This window comes from Terrapene carolina, unplaced genomic scaffold, assembly GCF_002925995.2.
Source record: "Terrapene carolina triunguis isolate 2854851 unplaced genomic scaffold, T_m_triunguis-2.0 Scaffold51735, whole genome shotgun sequence".
Lineage (NCBI taxonomy): Eukaryota > Metazoa > Chordata > Testudines > Emydidae > Terrapene > Terrapene triunguis.
The window spans coordinates 16084-33401 of NW_020716086.1; the positions used below are offsets into that span (position 1 = coordinate 16084).

The following is a 17318-nucleotide window of genomic DNA, read 5'->3' on the forward strand; positions in this document are numbered from 1 at the left end:
AAAAATAAACAAAACAAAACTGGATTTGCTTCAAACCGAAACTGATGATGTTTTTCGGCTCATTGAAACAAACCTCCAAAAACTCCATTCAGGTCAAACAGAACATTTCAAATGAATTCAAAATGACATTAACTATCGATTCCAAATGAAGAGACCAGATGGGTGAGATAATATCTTTTATTGGACCATCTTCTGCTGGTGAGAGAGACGCGCTTTCGAGCCACATGGAACGCTTCTTCAGGTCTGGGAAAGGTCCTCCGAGCAGCACAGCTCAAAATGAACCGTTTTGACCATTTCGAAATTTTGGTTTTGGGGGATTTTTATGGCCAAAACTATTCACTGAATTGGTGGACAAAACGGAGAGAGTCCAGAGGAGAGGAACAAAAATGATTAAACCTAGGAGGAAAGTTGAAAAAACTGGGCATGTGTAGTCTTGAGAAAAGAAGCCAGAAGCGGGGACCTGATAAGAGTCTTCAAATATGCTAAGGACTGTTATAAAGAGGATGGTGATCAGTTATTCTGCCTGTCCACTGAAGGCAGGACAAGAATTAATGGGCTTAATCTGCAGCAAGGGAGGTTTAGGTTAGTTATTAGGAAAAACTTTCTAACTGTAAGGGTAGTTAAGCTGTGGAACAGGTTGTAGAATTCCTGTCATTGGAGGTTTTTCAGAACAGGTTGGACAAATAACTTTCAGGGATGATCTAGGGTTACTTGGTCCTACCTCAGCGTGGAGGGCTGGACTTGATGACCTCTTGAGGTTCCTTCCTGCCCTATCTTTCTATGAGCTTGACTGGAATTTGCAAATAGTTTCAGTGCCCCGAAAAATGCATTTGGGGGGAGGGGGGATTTACTATCCGCCAAAAAAAAAATTCTCACTTCTATAATCACAAATCTTTTCCACATCACAGAGTTCAATATGAGCTACAACAGAGGGTGAGAAGTTTCAAGGGTGAAATTCACATTTAAAGAACCTCCCCTTCCTCCTGCGAAAAAAACCCTATATTTTCTGCAAGATTCTCGGAGAGCAGAATATCCACAAAGCCATCATTACAAAATCACGAGATTATCACCAGATTAGAACAGAACTGGAGGCAATTACCCCTCCTTGGATGGATCCTGAGAAACCCAAATTGGGGGCATCCTGGCTTCATTGCCAGGACCGTTAACACATTAGTTACAGAAGGCAGCAGTGAGACCCTTAGAGTTTCAGTTTCATTTCCAGGATGGAGCTGTAGATCTGAGGGCTCATGGGCACAAAACGTTTCTTCGATTCATCCAGGAAGAACAGGGGGTCCTTGATGAGAGCTGGATTGAACCCCTCCTTCACCAGCCGCCCTTTGCACTGCTTGAATGTCCCCGTGACCTCCAGAGCGTCCTGTGTAACAAAACATACAAAGTTCTGCAGGAGCTGGCTCACTCTATGCCACATAAGAGGATAAGAGTCTACTGCAGCTGCCTGCTAGTGGAGTCGCTCCTTTAGCTCAAAGAGGCAGAGGCTGATGCTTTTAGCTCTAGAATTTTAGCTTTGTCCCTGGTCATCCCCCATTGGAGGAGGGGAACAGCATTACTCAGAGCACTGGCTGGTATAGCTATGCCAGCAGAGCTCCCGAGTGGAGATGCAACAGAAGAAGTTCTGCCAGTGCTGGACCAGGTTACCTAGAGAGCTGATTGGTTAAATCTAGTCTCAGATGATGTACACATCAGTACCTTTTACTTGTAAACAGGTAGGGTATACAAAGACAGCTTTACGGGGGTAACTCGGGAACACAATTTCTGTGTAAGGTGAATGTAAGAGGGGATGGATCACTCGATAAATTGCCCTGCTCTGTTCATTCCCTCTGAAGCATCTGGCACTGGCCACTGTGGGAAGACAGGATACTGGGCTAGATGCACCATTGGTCAGACCCAGTGTGGCTGTTCTTATGTTCAGGTTCTAACAATGCTGCATGAGATGGTTTTCCGGAGAGTGGTATCACACCGAACCTTTTCCTTGTACAGTGGCAATAAACCTGACTGACATTGGTTATTTGGCCTCTTGACTATATTCCATAACGAACCACAGTGTGATCAAGCCTTTGCCCCTACAATTTACCAACCAAGTCAGGGTCCTCCAGCCCCCCCCCGAGGCTTAAAGGGCCAGCCAAAAGGATCTCTTACCTGCAGGCGGACAAAGCGAGGAATGGCGTAGTTTGGCAAGAAATCCTTGGCGTGTGTGTAGAGTTTTTCACCATCAAAATCCATCCCCTCCTTCAGTCGTATTGCTGCCATTCCAATCTTGCCTTCGTGTCCTGAAACACACACACAAAGCGTCGGGCTTTGTCTAGATTAGGTGTTTTAAGGTGTTATGTGAAGCAGGCATTAGCTGGCACAGGTTAACTTTGGCTCTGTCTACACTGCCCAGTTATCCCGGGTCTGAGCACCTGGGTTAGCCTAGCCTGGGTGAGAGCCTCTCCACTGCAAAGCCCTACCTGAGTTACTGTCTCTGCACTCACTCATGTCTGTGTCTGGGGGCACAGCCCATGGTTCTTTGCGCTCAGACGCTCTAGGCTTCTTTCCCAGTCTATAGCATCAGTGGCAGGAAAGCTCGTCTGTCCTTTGGGGGGAATTGTGGGAAGGGCATTGGAGGACTATCCATATTCAAGTGATTTAGCCTCACTGGAAAGCAGGCAGGTTCCAACCCGAGTGAAAGCAGAGCCCGGGTTCTAACCCAGACTGAAAGCACTTCCGGACCCAGGCCAGAGATTTTTTCTGTGTGAACTGGAGAGACTTTTGAGCTAAAACCAGGGCGGGGGCCCAGGTTAGCTGGGCAGTGTAGACATACCCTATGAGGTGCTAACATAACGCCTGGATATCCTAGCCTAGGTGAGGCCCCCTCAAGGATTGAACTCACAACCCTGGGCTTAGCAGGCCAATATTCAAACCACTGAGCTATCCCTCCCCTCCAAAATGCTTACTTCCCTAACCAGGAATCAAGCCCAGGCCATGGCAGTGAGAGCACCAAATCCTAACCACTAGACCACAACTTCTGTTTAAGTTACAGCAGATCCTTTAGAAAGAGACACTTAGACTTCAAGTGATGGAGGCTTGACCACGTCCCTAGACCAGTTGCTCCACGGGCAAATTCCCTTCACTCTTAAACATTTGCATCTTATCACTAGCCTGAGTTTGTCTAGCGCCCAGCCATCGGTGGAGCCTTGTGGTGCTAGATGAAAGAGCCATATCATGTAGGAAGTTGTAGGCTTTGCTCATGGCACCTCATCTCTTCGATAAACTCAGCAGACGGAGTTGTTTTAGTCTCTCACTATAAGGCTGGTTTCCAGACCTTAGATCATTGGGTTCGACCAGAAACAATTTTTTTATTGTATTTTTCAGAACGGCCAGTGAACTAAAATCTCCACTATTTGCACAGCTCTAATGACCATATGCTGAGGCCTGGGCATAGATTGTTCATGGAAGGATCCGTAGATTTTTCAGACTGCTCTGAGCATCAAGCCTCACCTCCTGAATAACACAGTGATTTCTGCAGTGGAGAGAACTATTCCTCCATGCTTTGCACGGCTTTCTTCCATCCCAGGGTCCCTCCCCGTGCAAAGAAAGACTCAGACCCCGACACAGACATGCTACGCAATGGCTTTTAAAAGACGCCTCAGGATGGACGCTCTTGGGGTGAGCCACAGTGTCAAAGTGACATGATATGTCCTGCTGCTGGGTACGCACCTGGGACCGGCACCCCGTAGACGTTGACTTCCTGAATGAACTGCACTGCTACCAGCGTCGTCTCCACCTCCGTCGTGGCAACGTTCTCTCCTTTCCAGCTGAAGAGAGAGAACAGAGGAATCTATTTTTCCATCCATCCATCCACCCACATTGATCAATAGATTTCAAGGCCAGAAGGGGCCTTTGTGATCATCTAGACAAGCCTCCTCTAGGCTTAGAAGGTAAATGTTGGTACACAAACGGATGAAAAAACACACATACACACACAAACCAACGAAAAAATATTTCCATCGATAATCATCTAAATGTGCAGATCGGCAAATTAAGAATAAGGCTGCTTCTTAGAATCACAATCCAGTGATGTAGCCTTTTGAAATGGATGAACAATAAAACCAGGTATTATTTGTTGATTTAAGGATATTTACTTTGTAAATTTTGACATGCGATGTTGGTCATTTGTTTTTTTAGTGGTTTATAAAGATTTTAACTTTTTGAACCTCAACATCTACTGACACTAAATAATTGTCTGACCCTCCCCCCTGCAGGATTTTGTGCAGCTGTGAAAATTTACATGGATAAACATCTAAAAAAAAGGCTTTAAAAGACACATCGCTATCATCCGTTGACATTATAAAAAAATAATAATCGAATTCTGCCAGGCCTCACTATGGTTTAACGCCTTCTGTTGGCATACACTGTGTCTCCACCAGGGGGCTCTGCTGTCCTAGCTATACCAGTAAAGCATGTGCTGTAGACAAGCCCTAAGTTGCTTTTCAAAATAACACTTAGGGTATGTCTACACAAGCACAAAGAGACCCACAGCAGCAAGTTTCAAAGCCCAGGTCAACTGATTTGGTTTCTGGGGGCTAAACATAGCCACGTAGATGTTTGTGCTCAGCTGGAATGGGGTGAGAGGCGAGGGTTTCAGAGCCTGGGTTCCAGCCCGAACCCGAATATCTACACTGCTATTTTTAGCCCGGCAGTGTTAGCCCTGCAAGCCCAAACCAGTTGATCTGAGCTCTAAACTCAGTGCCACAGGGTGTGTATTTTATTTATTTATTCAAATATTTATTTATTTATTTTTGCTGTGCAGACACAAGTCACGCCTAAGTTACTTTAGTGCTTTTGACAGTTTTTCCCGTGGACTTTATCTTCTATGGCTGATGCATCCACCCCCTGCTTGCATTGGCCTATGGGGGTTAGGCGCACAAGAGCAATCTGTGTTAGGCTCCTTTGAAAACCCAGCCAGATCTAGACAGTAAATTCTTTGACTCCTGGACCATCTTTTTGTAGCAGAGGGGAGGCAGTGTGGCCTAGCGGATGTGGCACCCTACTGGGACTGAGAAGACCTAGGTTTTGTTCCCAGGTCTCTTGCTGGGTGACCTTGGGCCTGTCACATCCCCATTCTGTGCCTCAGTTTCCCCATCTGTAAAATGGAGGCAACGAGCCTTATCACCGTTGTAAATTGCTCTGTGAGAACTAGTTATTGTTATACCTGTGTGTACAGCACATCACACAATAGGGTCCCAGTCCCTCGTAGGGTTTTATAGGTGCTACCAGCATCGGGCTCCCCAGGTCATCCCACCCGGGAGGGGACAGCAGCTGGGTCAAAGGAGGGTAATGGCTTGCCCCAGAACCTACCGGAACGTGTCTCCCACCCGGTCCTGGAAATATACGAAGCCCTCGTGGTCCACCATGAGGAGGTCTCCGCTGTTGAAGTAGAGGTCTCCTTTCTTCATCACATCCCTCAGGATCTTCTTCTCCGACTTCTGGCGGTCGCCCGCATAGCCGTTGAATGGGGCGCTCTTCGTTATCTTCGCCACCAGAAGCCCTGCCTCACCTGGAAGGGAGAATGAGAATCCCGATGGATATCCCCCTACGTAGCCCAGCCCATCCCGGCCAGTTTTCAGGGTCCTCCAATTGGCGTAGGTAATCCACCTCCACAAGAGGAGGTATCTAGCTTGATGGAAGGGTCTACACCACTGTCTACACCGGCTTAACTATGTCGCTCAAGGGGAGTGGCTTTTTCACACCCCTGACCTATGTAGCTGGGTCATCCTAACTTTTTAGTGTAGGCCCGGCCTAAGAAAGGAGAGAGTTTCACCTACTCTAAATAAACGTGAGTCATCATGCCAGGAAAAAGAAACAAAAAGGGGGGAAAAGCTTGTGCCTGAGGTTTTTTTATCCAGAAACCGGGGGGCAGCCTAAGCGGGAAACTGTCCGTGAAACACTGGATCTCCTCAAAGATGACGGGGGTACGCTGGGAACCCGTTCAGAGGCAATAGGTAACATCTGCTAGAAAAGAGAATTTAGCTAATATAGAGGCATAAAGCCTGAAGGTGCATCCTGATGTTTAATTTTTGGGTAACGGTTACCCGGGGTCTCCCAGGGGTAACTCAACTGTCTCACTCCAGGAAGTGTCAGGAACAAATCAGTGGGGACACAGCAATTTCCATCTGATAAATGATTGATACAAGCGAACGTGCTCTTATCTAAAACTACTATTTATTAGCTATTAAGCACACACACACACACACACAGGCAATAGGTTTAGGACATCCCAGATATAGTTACTCACAGTCTGATATGGTTTTGAGTAATCACCAGCCGGACTTCCAAGGGGCCCTCTTTCCCTCCATAGAATCAAAGAATCATAGAAGATTAGGATTAGAAGAGACCTCAGGAGGTCATCTAGTCCAACCCCCTGCTCGAAGCAGGATCAATCCCCAACTAAATCACCCCAGCCAGGGTTTTGTCAAGCCTGACCTTAAAAACCTCTAATGATGGAGATTCCACTACCTCCGTAGGTAACCCATTCCAGTGCTTCACCACCCTCCTAGTGAAATAGTGTTTCCTAATATCCAACCTAGACCTCCCCCACTGCAACTTGAGACCATTGCTCCTTGTTCTGTCATCTGCCACCACTGAGAACAGTCAAGCTCCATCCTCAGGTAGTTGAAGGCTGCTATCAAATCCCCACTCACTCTTCTCTTCTGCAGACTAAATAAGCCCAGTTCCCTCAGCCTCTCCTCGTAAGTCACGTGCCCCAGCCCCCTGATCATTTTTGTTGTCCTCCACTGGACTCTCCAATTTGTCCACATCCTTTCTGTAGTGGGGGGCCCAAAACTGGATGCAATACTCCAGATGTGTCCTCACCAGTGCTGAATAGAGAGGAATAATCACTTCCCATGATCTGCTGGCAATGCTCCTACTAATACAGCCCAATATGCCGTTAGCCTTCTTGGCAACAAAGGCACACTGCTGACTCATATCCAGCTTCTCGTCCACTGTAATCACCAGGTCCTTTTCTGCAGAACTTCTGCTTAGCCAGTCGGTCCCCACCCTGTAGCAGTGCATGGGATTCTTCCATCCTAAGTGCAGGACTCTGCACTTGTCCTTGTTGAACCTCATCAGATTTCTTTTGGCCCAATCCTCCAATTTCTCTAGGTCACTCTGGACCCTATCCCTACCCTCCAGCGTATCTACCTCTCCTCCCAGCTTAGTGTCATCTGCAAACTTGCTGAAGGTGCAATTCGTCCCATCCTCCAGATCATTAATAAAGATGGTGAACAAAACCGGCCCCAGGACTGACCCCTGGGAAACTCTGCTAGATACCGGCTGCCAACTAGACATAGAGGTGTTGATCACTACCCGTTGAGCCCGACAATCTAGCCAGCTTTCTATCCACCTTATAGTCCACTCATTCAATCCATACTTTTTTTACTTGCAGGCAAGAATACTGTGGGAGATTGTATCAAAAGCTTTGCTAAAGTCTAGATATATCACGTCCACCACTTTCCCCATATCCACAGAGCCCGTTATCTCATCATAGAAAGCAATCAGGTTGGTCAGGCATGACTTGCCCCTGGTGAATCCATGTTGACTGTTCCTGATCACTTTCCTCTCCTCCAAGTGCTTCAAAATGGACTCTTTGAGGACCTGCTCCATGATTTTTCCAGGGACTGAGGTGAGGTGAGGTGAGGCTGACCAGTCTGTAGTTCCCCGGGTTCTCCTTCTTCCCTTTTTTAAAGATGAGCACTATATTTGCCTTTTTTCAATCATCTGGGACTTTCCCCGATCACCACGAGTTTTCAAAGATAATGGCCAATGGCTCTGCAATCACATCAGCCAATTCCCTCAGCACCTTCAGATGCATTACATCCAGACCCATGGACTTGTGCATGTCCAGCTTTTCTAAACAGTCCTTAACCTGTTCTTTCACCACTGAGGGCTACTCACCTCCTCCCCATACTATGTTGCCCAGGACAGCAGTGTGGGAGCTGACCTTGTCTGTGAAGACCGAGGCAAAAAAGCATTGAGTACTTCAGCTTTTTCCATGTCATCTGTCACTATGTTGCATCCCCCATTCAGTAAGGGTCCCACACTTTCCCTGACCTTTTTCTTGTTGCTAACATACCTGTAGAAACCCTTCTTGTTACCCTTCACATCCCTTGCTAACTGCAACTCCAATTGTGCTTTGGCCTTCCTGATTACACCCCTGCATGCCTGAGCAATATTTTTATGCTCCTCCTCCTGACCAAGTTTCCACTTCTTGTAAGCTTCCTTTTTGTGTTTAAGCTCACCGAAGATTTCTCTGTTAAGCCAAGCTGGTCGCCTGCCATATTTGCTATTCTTTCTGCACATTGGGATGGTTTGTTCCTGCGCCCTCAATAAGGCTTCTTTAAAATACAGCCAGCTCTCCTGGACTCCTTTCCCCCTCATATTAGCCTCCCAGGGGATCCTGCCCATCAGTTCCCTAAGTGAGTCAAAGTCTGCTTTTCTGAAGTCCAGGGTCTGTATTTTGCTACTCTCCTTTCTTTCTTTTGTGAGCATCCTGAACTCAACCATCTCATGGTCACTGCTGCCCAGGTTGCCACCCACTTCTACTTCCCCTACCAATTCTTCCCTGTACGTTAGCAGCAGGTCAAGAGGAAAATGACCCCTGGTTGGTTCCTCCAGCACTTGCACCAGGAAGTTGTCCCCAACGCTCACCAGAAACTTCCTGGAGTGACTGTGCATTGCTGTATTACTCTCCCAGCAGATGTCAGGGTGATTGAAGTCCCCCGTTAGAACCAGGGTCCGTGTTCTGGAAACTTCAGTTAATTGTCCGAAGAAAGCCTCGTCTACCTCATCCTCCGGGTTCAGTGGTCTATAGCATGCGCCCACCACGACATCACTCTTGTTGCTCTTGCCTCTAAACTTAACCCAAAGACTCTCAACAGGCTTTTCTCCAGTTTCATACCGAAGCTCTGAGCAATCATACCGCTCTCTTACATACATTGCAACCCTCCACCTTTTCTCCCCTGCCTGTCCTTCCTGAACAGTTTATACCTATCCATGACAGTACTCCAGTCATGCGAGTTACCCCACCAAGTCTCTGTCTCCAGCTGATGGGGAGTTTAGATGTTAGCTCACTGCCTGGAGAAAAGCTCCCTCAGACTGATCTGAGGTATTTATTTTTACCAAATCTTTTATAGCTAACTCTAACTCTACAGTGACTCCTAGTGGGTCAGAAGAATAACCTCGACTGAGTCAGCATTTCTCCTCATTATCTCAAAACAGTTCTAGCCATAACAACAATATGTCAGGGGCACCTAAAACCAAGGCCGCTATTCACTCACTCTCTTCCAGAACTTTCTCTCCCATCCTCCCATTCTGATTAGCAAACTGCAAGTCTGCAGCTGTCTGACCTTGTCTCACAAAGGTCAAAGATTTTTCCTAGCTATGTGATGTTTGGTTTTCAGCCGGCAGTGGCTGCACATACAGAATGGCCGACTGCAGAATAGTCAAGTTCTGGGGTACATGCAGGAAGGTCAAATTCCGGGGTAACATAACGTGTGTGTGTATGTGTGTGTGTGTGTGTGTGTGTGTGTGTGTGTTGGCGTCCCCTTTGCTGTTTCTTCTCAGAGTCTGGGATTTTTTCTATCAAATAAACCTTTCATTTATTTCCACCCCGAGCCTGGCTCCGGTGTGCACGCCGTGGCATGTGTGCCAAAGTGAACTGGTAGCTGGGGGCTGGTTTCACTCCTCTGGGGGTGGCGCACCGAGCAGCTGGAAGTTTTGTAGACTTCCGGACTCGGCTTGGAGCCTGGGCTCTGGGACCCTTCCTCCTCACAGCAGTGAAACCTTCCCGCAGCCCGAGCCCCACAAGCCAGAGTCAGCTGCCACGGGCCAGCAGCAGCGGGTGTCTAGTTGCTGTGCAGACATACCCTGGATGATTGTCGACAATGTCGCCCTGTAACTCAATCAGAAGTTCTGGGCTTGATGAAGGAATTACTTGGTGATGATCTCTGGCCTGTGATATGCACGAGGTCGGACTAGACTATGTTAGTACTGTATGCTTCTTCTCTATTTAACTATTGTGATTCTTTGACCAAAAAATTCTAGAATCTTTTCTGTGTTAAACCAAAATACTGTCTAAACTCTAGCGTGGCCAGGTGCCCAGTTTTAGTCGGGAAAGTCTGGTCAAAAAGGGGACCCAACAGTGTCTGGTCAGATCTACTGACTGGACACCCAAAGTCCAGTTACTGCAAGTCAGGGAGGCACTGGGTCATCATCTGTGCCAACCCCTACACAGCTAGGGCTGCCTCCTACCTTAATAGAATATAGGGGTTAGAAGGGACCTCAGGAGATCATCAAGTCCAACTCCCTGCTTGACCAATCCCCAGACAGATTTTTGCCCCAGATCCCATTATGGCCCCCTCAAGGATTGAACTCATAACCCTGGGTTTAGCAAGCCAATGCTCAAACCACTGAGCTATCCCTCCCCCTAACTCTGACCTTCATCAGAATGCTGCAGCTCCCAGCCTCGGCTCCACAGGCAAATCCCTCCTGACCCGGGCGGGGGTAGGGAGTGGGAGGGGAAAAGCAGTGAGCGACAGGGGAGAGGGAGGAAGAAGAGTGGACGGGGGCGGGGCCTCAGGGGCAGGGGCGGGGCTTTGGGGGGAATAGGTGGGATGGGGGTGAGGCCATGAGGGGGAAGAGACGGGGCAGGGGAGGTTCCAGGACTCCTGCTGGAGTGTCCGGTTTTTAAATATTACCAACTCTAATGCCAAAGACTGTTTTGTTTTAGACTAATGGATGTCTGTAATTTAAAGTAGGACTGTATTTAACCATCTCATCTGCTTTTCCCCTGACCTTGCTGACCTAGTCCACATGCCTTACTTTCGATGTGTGTTGTAGTGGACGAGATGGTGTAATTGGTGAAGGAAGGTTATAAATGACAACATGTAATTGATAAAACGCACAGGGCACATTTGGTACAGCGGACGTGTGCTATAATCAATGTCACAGCATTGAGTAATGTATTGACTGATGTCTGAGTCATTAAGAGCTAATTATGGCTACAGATGGTCTCAGTACAGATACAATAGTTACACCTGTCATTGGCTTATTGATTCGGTAAATTGATAATTTTCAGAATCAGATCAGAGCATGAGAAAGAAAGATTTTCAAGGATTTTCTTTCTCCAAAACCAGTATATAAGGCATGACTTGGGGGAGTTAGAAGCAAAGTGAAGTGAAAAGTGATGCCTAATTTCTCCAGTCTCAGACTGGTATGTACATTTCCTTTCTGTATTCTGTATAGTGCTGTATGAAGTATTTGACTGACTCTCTTAAATGACACTTCAACCGAATTAGCTATTTAAATCCAAACGCACCAGGAAATCTGTGAAAACCTTGTCTATTCGATGTGTGCATGAAATGGGTTAAAACAACCGAGGACAGGGCTGGTGACATTGAACTGATTTTGCCATCCCCCCTCTGAAAACAACGGGGCATGAGTATTGCAGATTCTCCAGCTCCGTGGCTTTCATTCGTCCCTGCTATCAACTATTCCACTCTCTAGTTAGGGGACTTATGTGGCTGCTGTGAGTACGGGAGTGTCTCACAGTCTTCTAATGCTCTGATTCTGACAATTCCCCCTGTAAGGTAGGGCTGGGCTATTAGCTTCATTTCACAAAACAGCAACCGAGGCACAGATCTTCAATGGTATTTAGGCACCGAGTTTCCCTTATGCTCAGTGGATCTGAGCCTAGGCTAAGACTGTAACCGCTGCACCATGCGTCCTCCCCAAGGGGCCCACTCCCCGCATCAGTGCCTCCCGATGGCCAGCCTGTTATTCTTACCGGGGGGGACTCGGATGCAGCACCCTCTCTCATCTCGCACGGGTTCATCCTGCTCCACGTTGTACCGGATCAACTCGAAGGGCGCGAGCATCTGGAAAGCAACGGGGTGACAAAGACGGAAATCAGCTGGAAAAATAACGCCAGCGTCCCTCGTGTGCCCATTATCAGGATCTGCCACCTTCCCTCCCCCCGGCCAGCGATTCCATCTAGTCCTCGAGTGATTTTCACCTGCATGCAGCCCCGCGGCTGTGAGGCTGCAGCTATGGACTCCTCCGTGAGGCAGGAGGGTTGCTGCTTTTGAGCTTCTGCTGCGAGCGTATCGGCGTGTTGTGGTTTTCGGTGGGGTGCGCGCCGGGGATTTGGAGCATGGCCCGTTAAACTGTGGTGCAACCGTCATCTGAGCGCAAGGGGACAAGTAACTGCAATGGCTGCCATTCAGGAAAGTTGATGTGGGGAATACAGCGTGGAAGACTGCTTGAGTGGTGGAAAGTAACGGACAATCACAATGCCTTGCTGTCTCTGACTTCCCGATACGACTATTGTTGTCGACCTTGGGAGTCTAGTGTGAGAAAAACCTTTTCCCCGGGGTTTTCACGAGGAGGTGAGCTATTCTTTTATTTAATTTAATTTTATTACTTCTGAACCCTATTAGTGGCTAAATCCTTCAAAACTGATCTGATACTAGAATCTGGAATTATATTTCTGCACGAGGGCCACGGAGGTAGCCCCAAAATTAACCTCTGGCCCGCAGCGTTGAAAAACGGTTGGACCATGCTGGAAAAATACAATCCGCTTGGTAAGTGGATTGAAATCATTGCGTATTTAGGATGGACAAAGGCACTGGCTCGTTGGCAGGAGCTTGAAGGTCCGCCCACCGCTATCCCACACTGCTGTGCGTTTCGCCAGGATCGGCCTCTCTGCTTATCCATCTGCCTTCCCCTGCCCTGGGGTCTCATCGCTTGGATGTCACCTGCCTGTTCCAATGCTGGTGTGAAGCCAGGATACTCCTGGAGTTGTGCACCTCAGCATTGAGCAGCGTTGTTCACTATCATGCAGCGCCTCGTGCCGCAGCATGGAGCTGTGCCGAGATCCTTGAACTCCTTGGCACTTGGGGGGAAGCAAAGGGGCAGAAATCACCGGCATAAAGAGGTGCTCGAAGCCCTCTCCAAGCAGATGACCCTTCTCAATTCTTCGGTGCCGCAAGGAGATCTTATTGGATGCTAGTTGCCCCGGCAATGACGCTTTCATGCCCCAGTGCTGAGCTAGAACATGGTCCCTTCCTTCTCTAGGGCCGGATTGCAAAGCTCCAAGGCTGAATCACCATCAGGCAGGGCTGTAGATGCAGCCTGCGCTGCACAGTGTTGTTAGAGGAACCAACCAAGACTGTGCTGGACAATTAGTGAGAGACAATCTCTGCCCCAAAGAGCTCACCGTCCAATCAGACAAATGATGAGGTGAAAATAAGGATAATTTGGCATCTTTTTGTTCTAGGTTTGTACAGCGCCTTGCACAATAGGGCCAGGATCCATGGCTGGGGCTCTTAGGCTCTACCATAATACACCTAATAGATAAAGTACAGTGCCTAGCACAAGGAGGCCCTGGTCCATAACTGGGGGTCCTAGTGCTAACATAATATATCTAATAAATAATGTACAGCGTTGGGGGTGTGACGTTACCGACATAACCTGTGACCGTATAGATCATTGTTGCAACCACTGTTATATATTTTCAGCAAATATTGTACAAAGGTTGTCGTGTGGGGTGTCTATGGAAAGGTTATGATTTGCTTATTATAATTATGCTATCTGTATGGGTGTGTCATTTTTGTAGTTGAAGTTATGAATATTGGCTATGTACTTGTATATCAATGTGTTTTGAGTCTAAGTAGCCTCAGTGAAGCATTTGGTCAGCTTCTTGAGAAAGGACTATTCTCAGTAAGTGCCCAGTCAATAAACACTTAGCTGACAATGGACTTTGGGAGACGTCAATCCACATCTGAGCTTTCCTGGGAACGTTCAAACTAACAGGTAGGCAATGGCGTCGGCCTGTAAAGAACTGAGTCATGCATGGACATGTGACTTGCTCATGTGACTCCAAACTCCATCTTGCTGTGATCTTGCACAGGAGAACCAAGGGTTTCCACCCACAAGAGAAAGAATATAAAAGGCAGCTGCATCTCATCCATCTTGTCTTCAATCCTGTTTCTTGCCTCTGGAGGGACTTTGCTACAAACTGAAGCTCTGAACAAAGGACTGAATGACCCATCCCAGCTGGGGATGAACTCCAGAGACTTGATTTGAGCCTGCAGTTTATTCTATCACTGCTACAAGCCTGAGCCAAGAATTTTGCCATTACTGTATGTCATTGATTCCATTTAACCAATTCTAGTCTCATCTTTATCTTTTTCCTTTTATGAATAAACCTTTAGATTTTAGATTCTAAGGGATTGGCAACAGCATGATTTGTGGGTAAGATCTGATTTGTATATTGACCTGTGTCTGGGGCTTGGTCCTTTGGGATCAGGAGAACCTTTTTCTTTTACTGGGGTATTGGTTTTCATAACCATTCATCCCCATAATGAGTGGCACTGGTGGTGCTACTGGGAAACTCGAGTGTCTAAGGGAATTGCTTGTGTGACTTGTGGTTAGCCAGTGGGGTAAAACCGAAATTCTCTCTGTCTGGCATGCAGGAGAACCCCTCCGCTGGTGCAGGGAGTGTCCACTCTGAAGCGTTACAGCAGCAGTGTTTCAAATGTAGCCAAGCCTGCAATCTGACCTGCTGTATAACTTTGGCCTGGTCTACACTACGACTTTAAATCGGATTTAGCTGCGTTAATCCGAATTAACCCTTCACCCGTCCACACTACAGAGCCAGTTAATTCGAATTAAAGGGCACTTAAAATCGATTTCTGTACTCCACCTCGACGAGCGGAGTAGCGCCAAAATCGATTTTGTTAATTCGAATTAGGGTTAGTGTGGCCGCACACCACCGAATTACTGTGGTTAAATTAATGGGGTAGTGTGGCCGCACACCACCGAATTAATGTGGTTAAAAACCGAATTAATGTGCTTAGTGTGGCCGCGCACAATCGAATTTATACAACCTGTTTCCCAAATTCGAATTATCTAAATTCGGATTAATCCCGTAGTGTAGACATACCCAAAGGCCAGAGAATTTCTCCTGATTGTCCCTGTCCTGAGCAATACAACTCATGTTTGGCTAACAGCTCTTCCAGAAGGCAGCCAGTCTTGCCTTTTCCCACTAGGTTAAAGAGTCTGGTGTCTCCTATCCATGAAGATACTTCTTCACCACTCAGTCTTCTTTCTGATAAGCTAAATAGATTGGGGTCCTTAAGGCCTTTCACTTTCAATCCCCAAGCCTCCCAGGACCTAACCTAACCGGACTCTTTCTGACGCACCAACACTTTTCACAGCCGGTGGGGGCGAAATATCAACATAACCTCACATCCCAGGGGAAATGGATGCAGGAATCTGTTTCATCTCAGTGTTGTTGATGAACCACAGTAAGAGAGGCCAAATGGCTAGAGAGACCCTCATCATCTGTGCTCAGCCTCCACACCTGTCCCAGCTGGGGAAGAAACCGGTAATGGGCACTAGGGAAATGACCACCATGGTAGGGGAGAGGCAGAGTAGCATTCCTCACCTTATGGATGAAGTTGGCCCTTCCCACCGCTCCAATCTTCCCCGTGTAGTTAACGAACCCAGTGTTCCCCTCTGTGGCCCCGTAGAACTCGCAGATGCAGATGGGCCCAAAGCGCTGGAGGAATTCCTTCCAGACCTCCACCCTCAGGCCGTTACCCACAGCCAGCCGCACTTTGTGCTCTCGTTCGTTCTCCCTCTGCAAGGCAAACAGGGCAGGGGTCCAGGAGCGGCACAGAGAGGAGGCCAGGTCTCACCCTGGGTCTCACGTTAGTTCAGGGATCTACCAAGGTGCCCATGCACCCTATATGCCCCCATGTTGTGCTGTAAGGAGTCAGTGGCAGCCATCCAGGGAGTGGGCGCTGAGCATCCGCTTTCAAGATCAAAAGAAGGAGCAACCCAGCCCCTTTATGTGGTAATAACAGCTGTCGGGCAACCACCCAAGGCAGCAGGCCACGTGGCGGGGCAGAGCTAGGACGTGGGGCCATGAGGGGGAGGTTCCCTGATTGCAAACGTGGGGGCTGGGCTGTGGGAGCAAAAAGCCAGGAGGAAGAGAGCGAGTGTGACTCTGGGATGAAGCAGGGACGGAGCTTCTTGGGCACAGAACCTGCTGGAGGGGCAGACATGGGGATCTTGCAGCCAGGAAGCTGCCTGCTGCGGTTTGTTCCCACAGCACTCAGGGAAACAGGACTTGGTACGTTTGTTTGGGGGCGGGGGGTGGGTTGGTGAATAAAGAAGATCACACTGAGAATATCCCTGACTCGCCTCATTGATTTATCATCCTCGTGGAAACACCCCGGTAAGACCCTGGACTGTGGCTAAAGCAACGGTGCCACAGAAACCCTATTTTGAGGCCAACACAAGCCAGAGCTCCAGGGTGCTGCATAGGACAAGGGACCTTGGCTAGGAACATAGAGGGTGAAATCTCCCCGTGCACATGTGACATTTACCCTCTTGGCTGACACACCAGAGACTGAACCAGCGACCTCAGCACTAAAACCAGGAGCTGCTACAGCTTAAGATTGTAACAGACTCATAGCCATTGTAGGTTGGCATGGGGGGCAGGATTTGTAACATAGACTCACCAGTGGGTGATACAGAGAACTGCCACCATAAGGCATCGATACCCCTTAAACCACTATTTTGACCATTCAGGTGGGACATACGTGGGGCGTGTCCATCTATGCCTGATCTACAGCGGGCCTATTACAGCTTCTAGAGTCTGGCCCCTTTCGCTCAAGCTCTGGGGGACCCTGATTTTTAGCTCTGCAAATTCCCAGTGGAGTTGGTTGAAAAATGTTTGTTCCTTTGTTTCCTGTTGGAAAAATGGCAAAAAAAAAAAATGTGACTACTGAAAAATTTCAGCGCAAGCCCAAATACTTCAGTTCTGGAATTCTGCTGGGGTGTGTGATGCCATCCCATAAGGCTTTATGGAAATATGCTTAGAATGTGTTTTATGCTACATATGCCAGGTAACATATCTCAAAAGTTATGATCTACTGAATGTATTAATCCTATTTGTGTGCATGTATCATTTTTGTATTCAAAGTTATGAATGTTATGAATGTTGGCTGCGTACTGCCTTGATTTCTAAATAACCTTAGGTTTCAGAGTAGCAGCCGTGTTAGTCTGTATCCGCAAAAAGAACAGGAGTACTTGTGGCACCTTAGAGACTAACAAATTTATTAGAGCATAAGCTTTCGTGGGCTACAGCCCACTTCTTCGGATGCATATAGAGTGGAACATATATTGAGGAGATATATATACACACATACAGAGAGCATGAACAGGTGGGAGTTGTCTTACCAACTCTG

The 17318-nt window shown here is 47.8% G+C and overlaps 1 protein-coding gene across 1 annotated transcript in view; it reads right to left on the reverse strand.

Moving 5' to 3' along the window:
• Positions 1 to 691: 691 nt before the first annotated feature.
• The window catches only part of LOC112113652 (very long-chain acyl-CoA synthetase-like), a 24363-nt gene continuing 7736 nt past the window's right edge, over positions 692 to 17318 (reverse strand). The window contains exons 4-9 of the mRNA XM_024210021.2: positions 15509 to 15703; positions 11846 to 11936; positions 5359 to 5557; positions 3718 to 3815; positions 2158 to 2288; positions 692 to 1375 (exon numbers count right to left, since the gene is read on the reverse strand). Coding sequence (XP_024065789.2) covers positions 1199 to 1375; positions 2158 to 2288; positions 3718 to 3815; positions 5359 to 5557; positions 11846 to 11936; positions 15509 to 15703 — 891 coding nt within the window. The 3' untranslated portion in view covers positions 692 to 1198. The remainder of the gene's footprint in view (positions 1376 to 2157; positions 2289 to 3717; positions 3816 to 5358; positions 5558 to 11845; positions 11937 to 15508; positions 15704 to 17318) is intronic.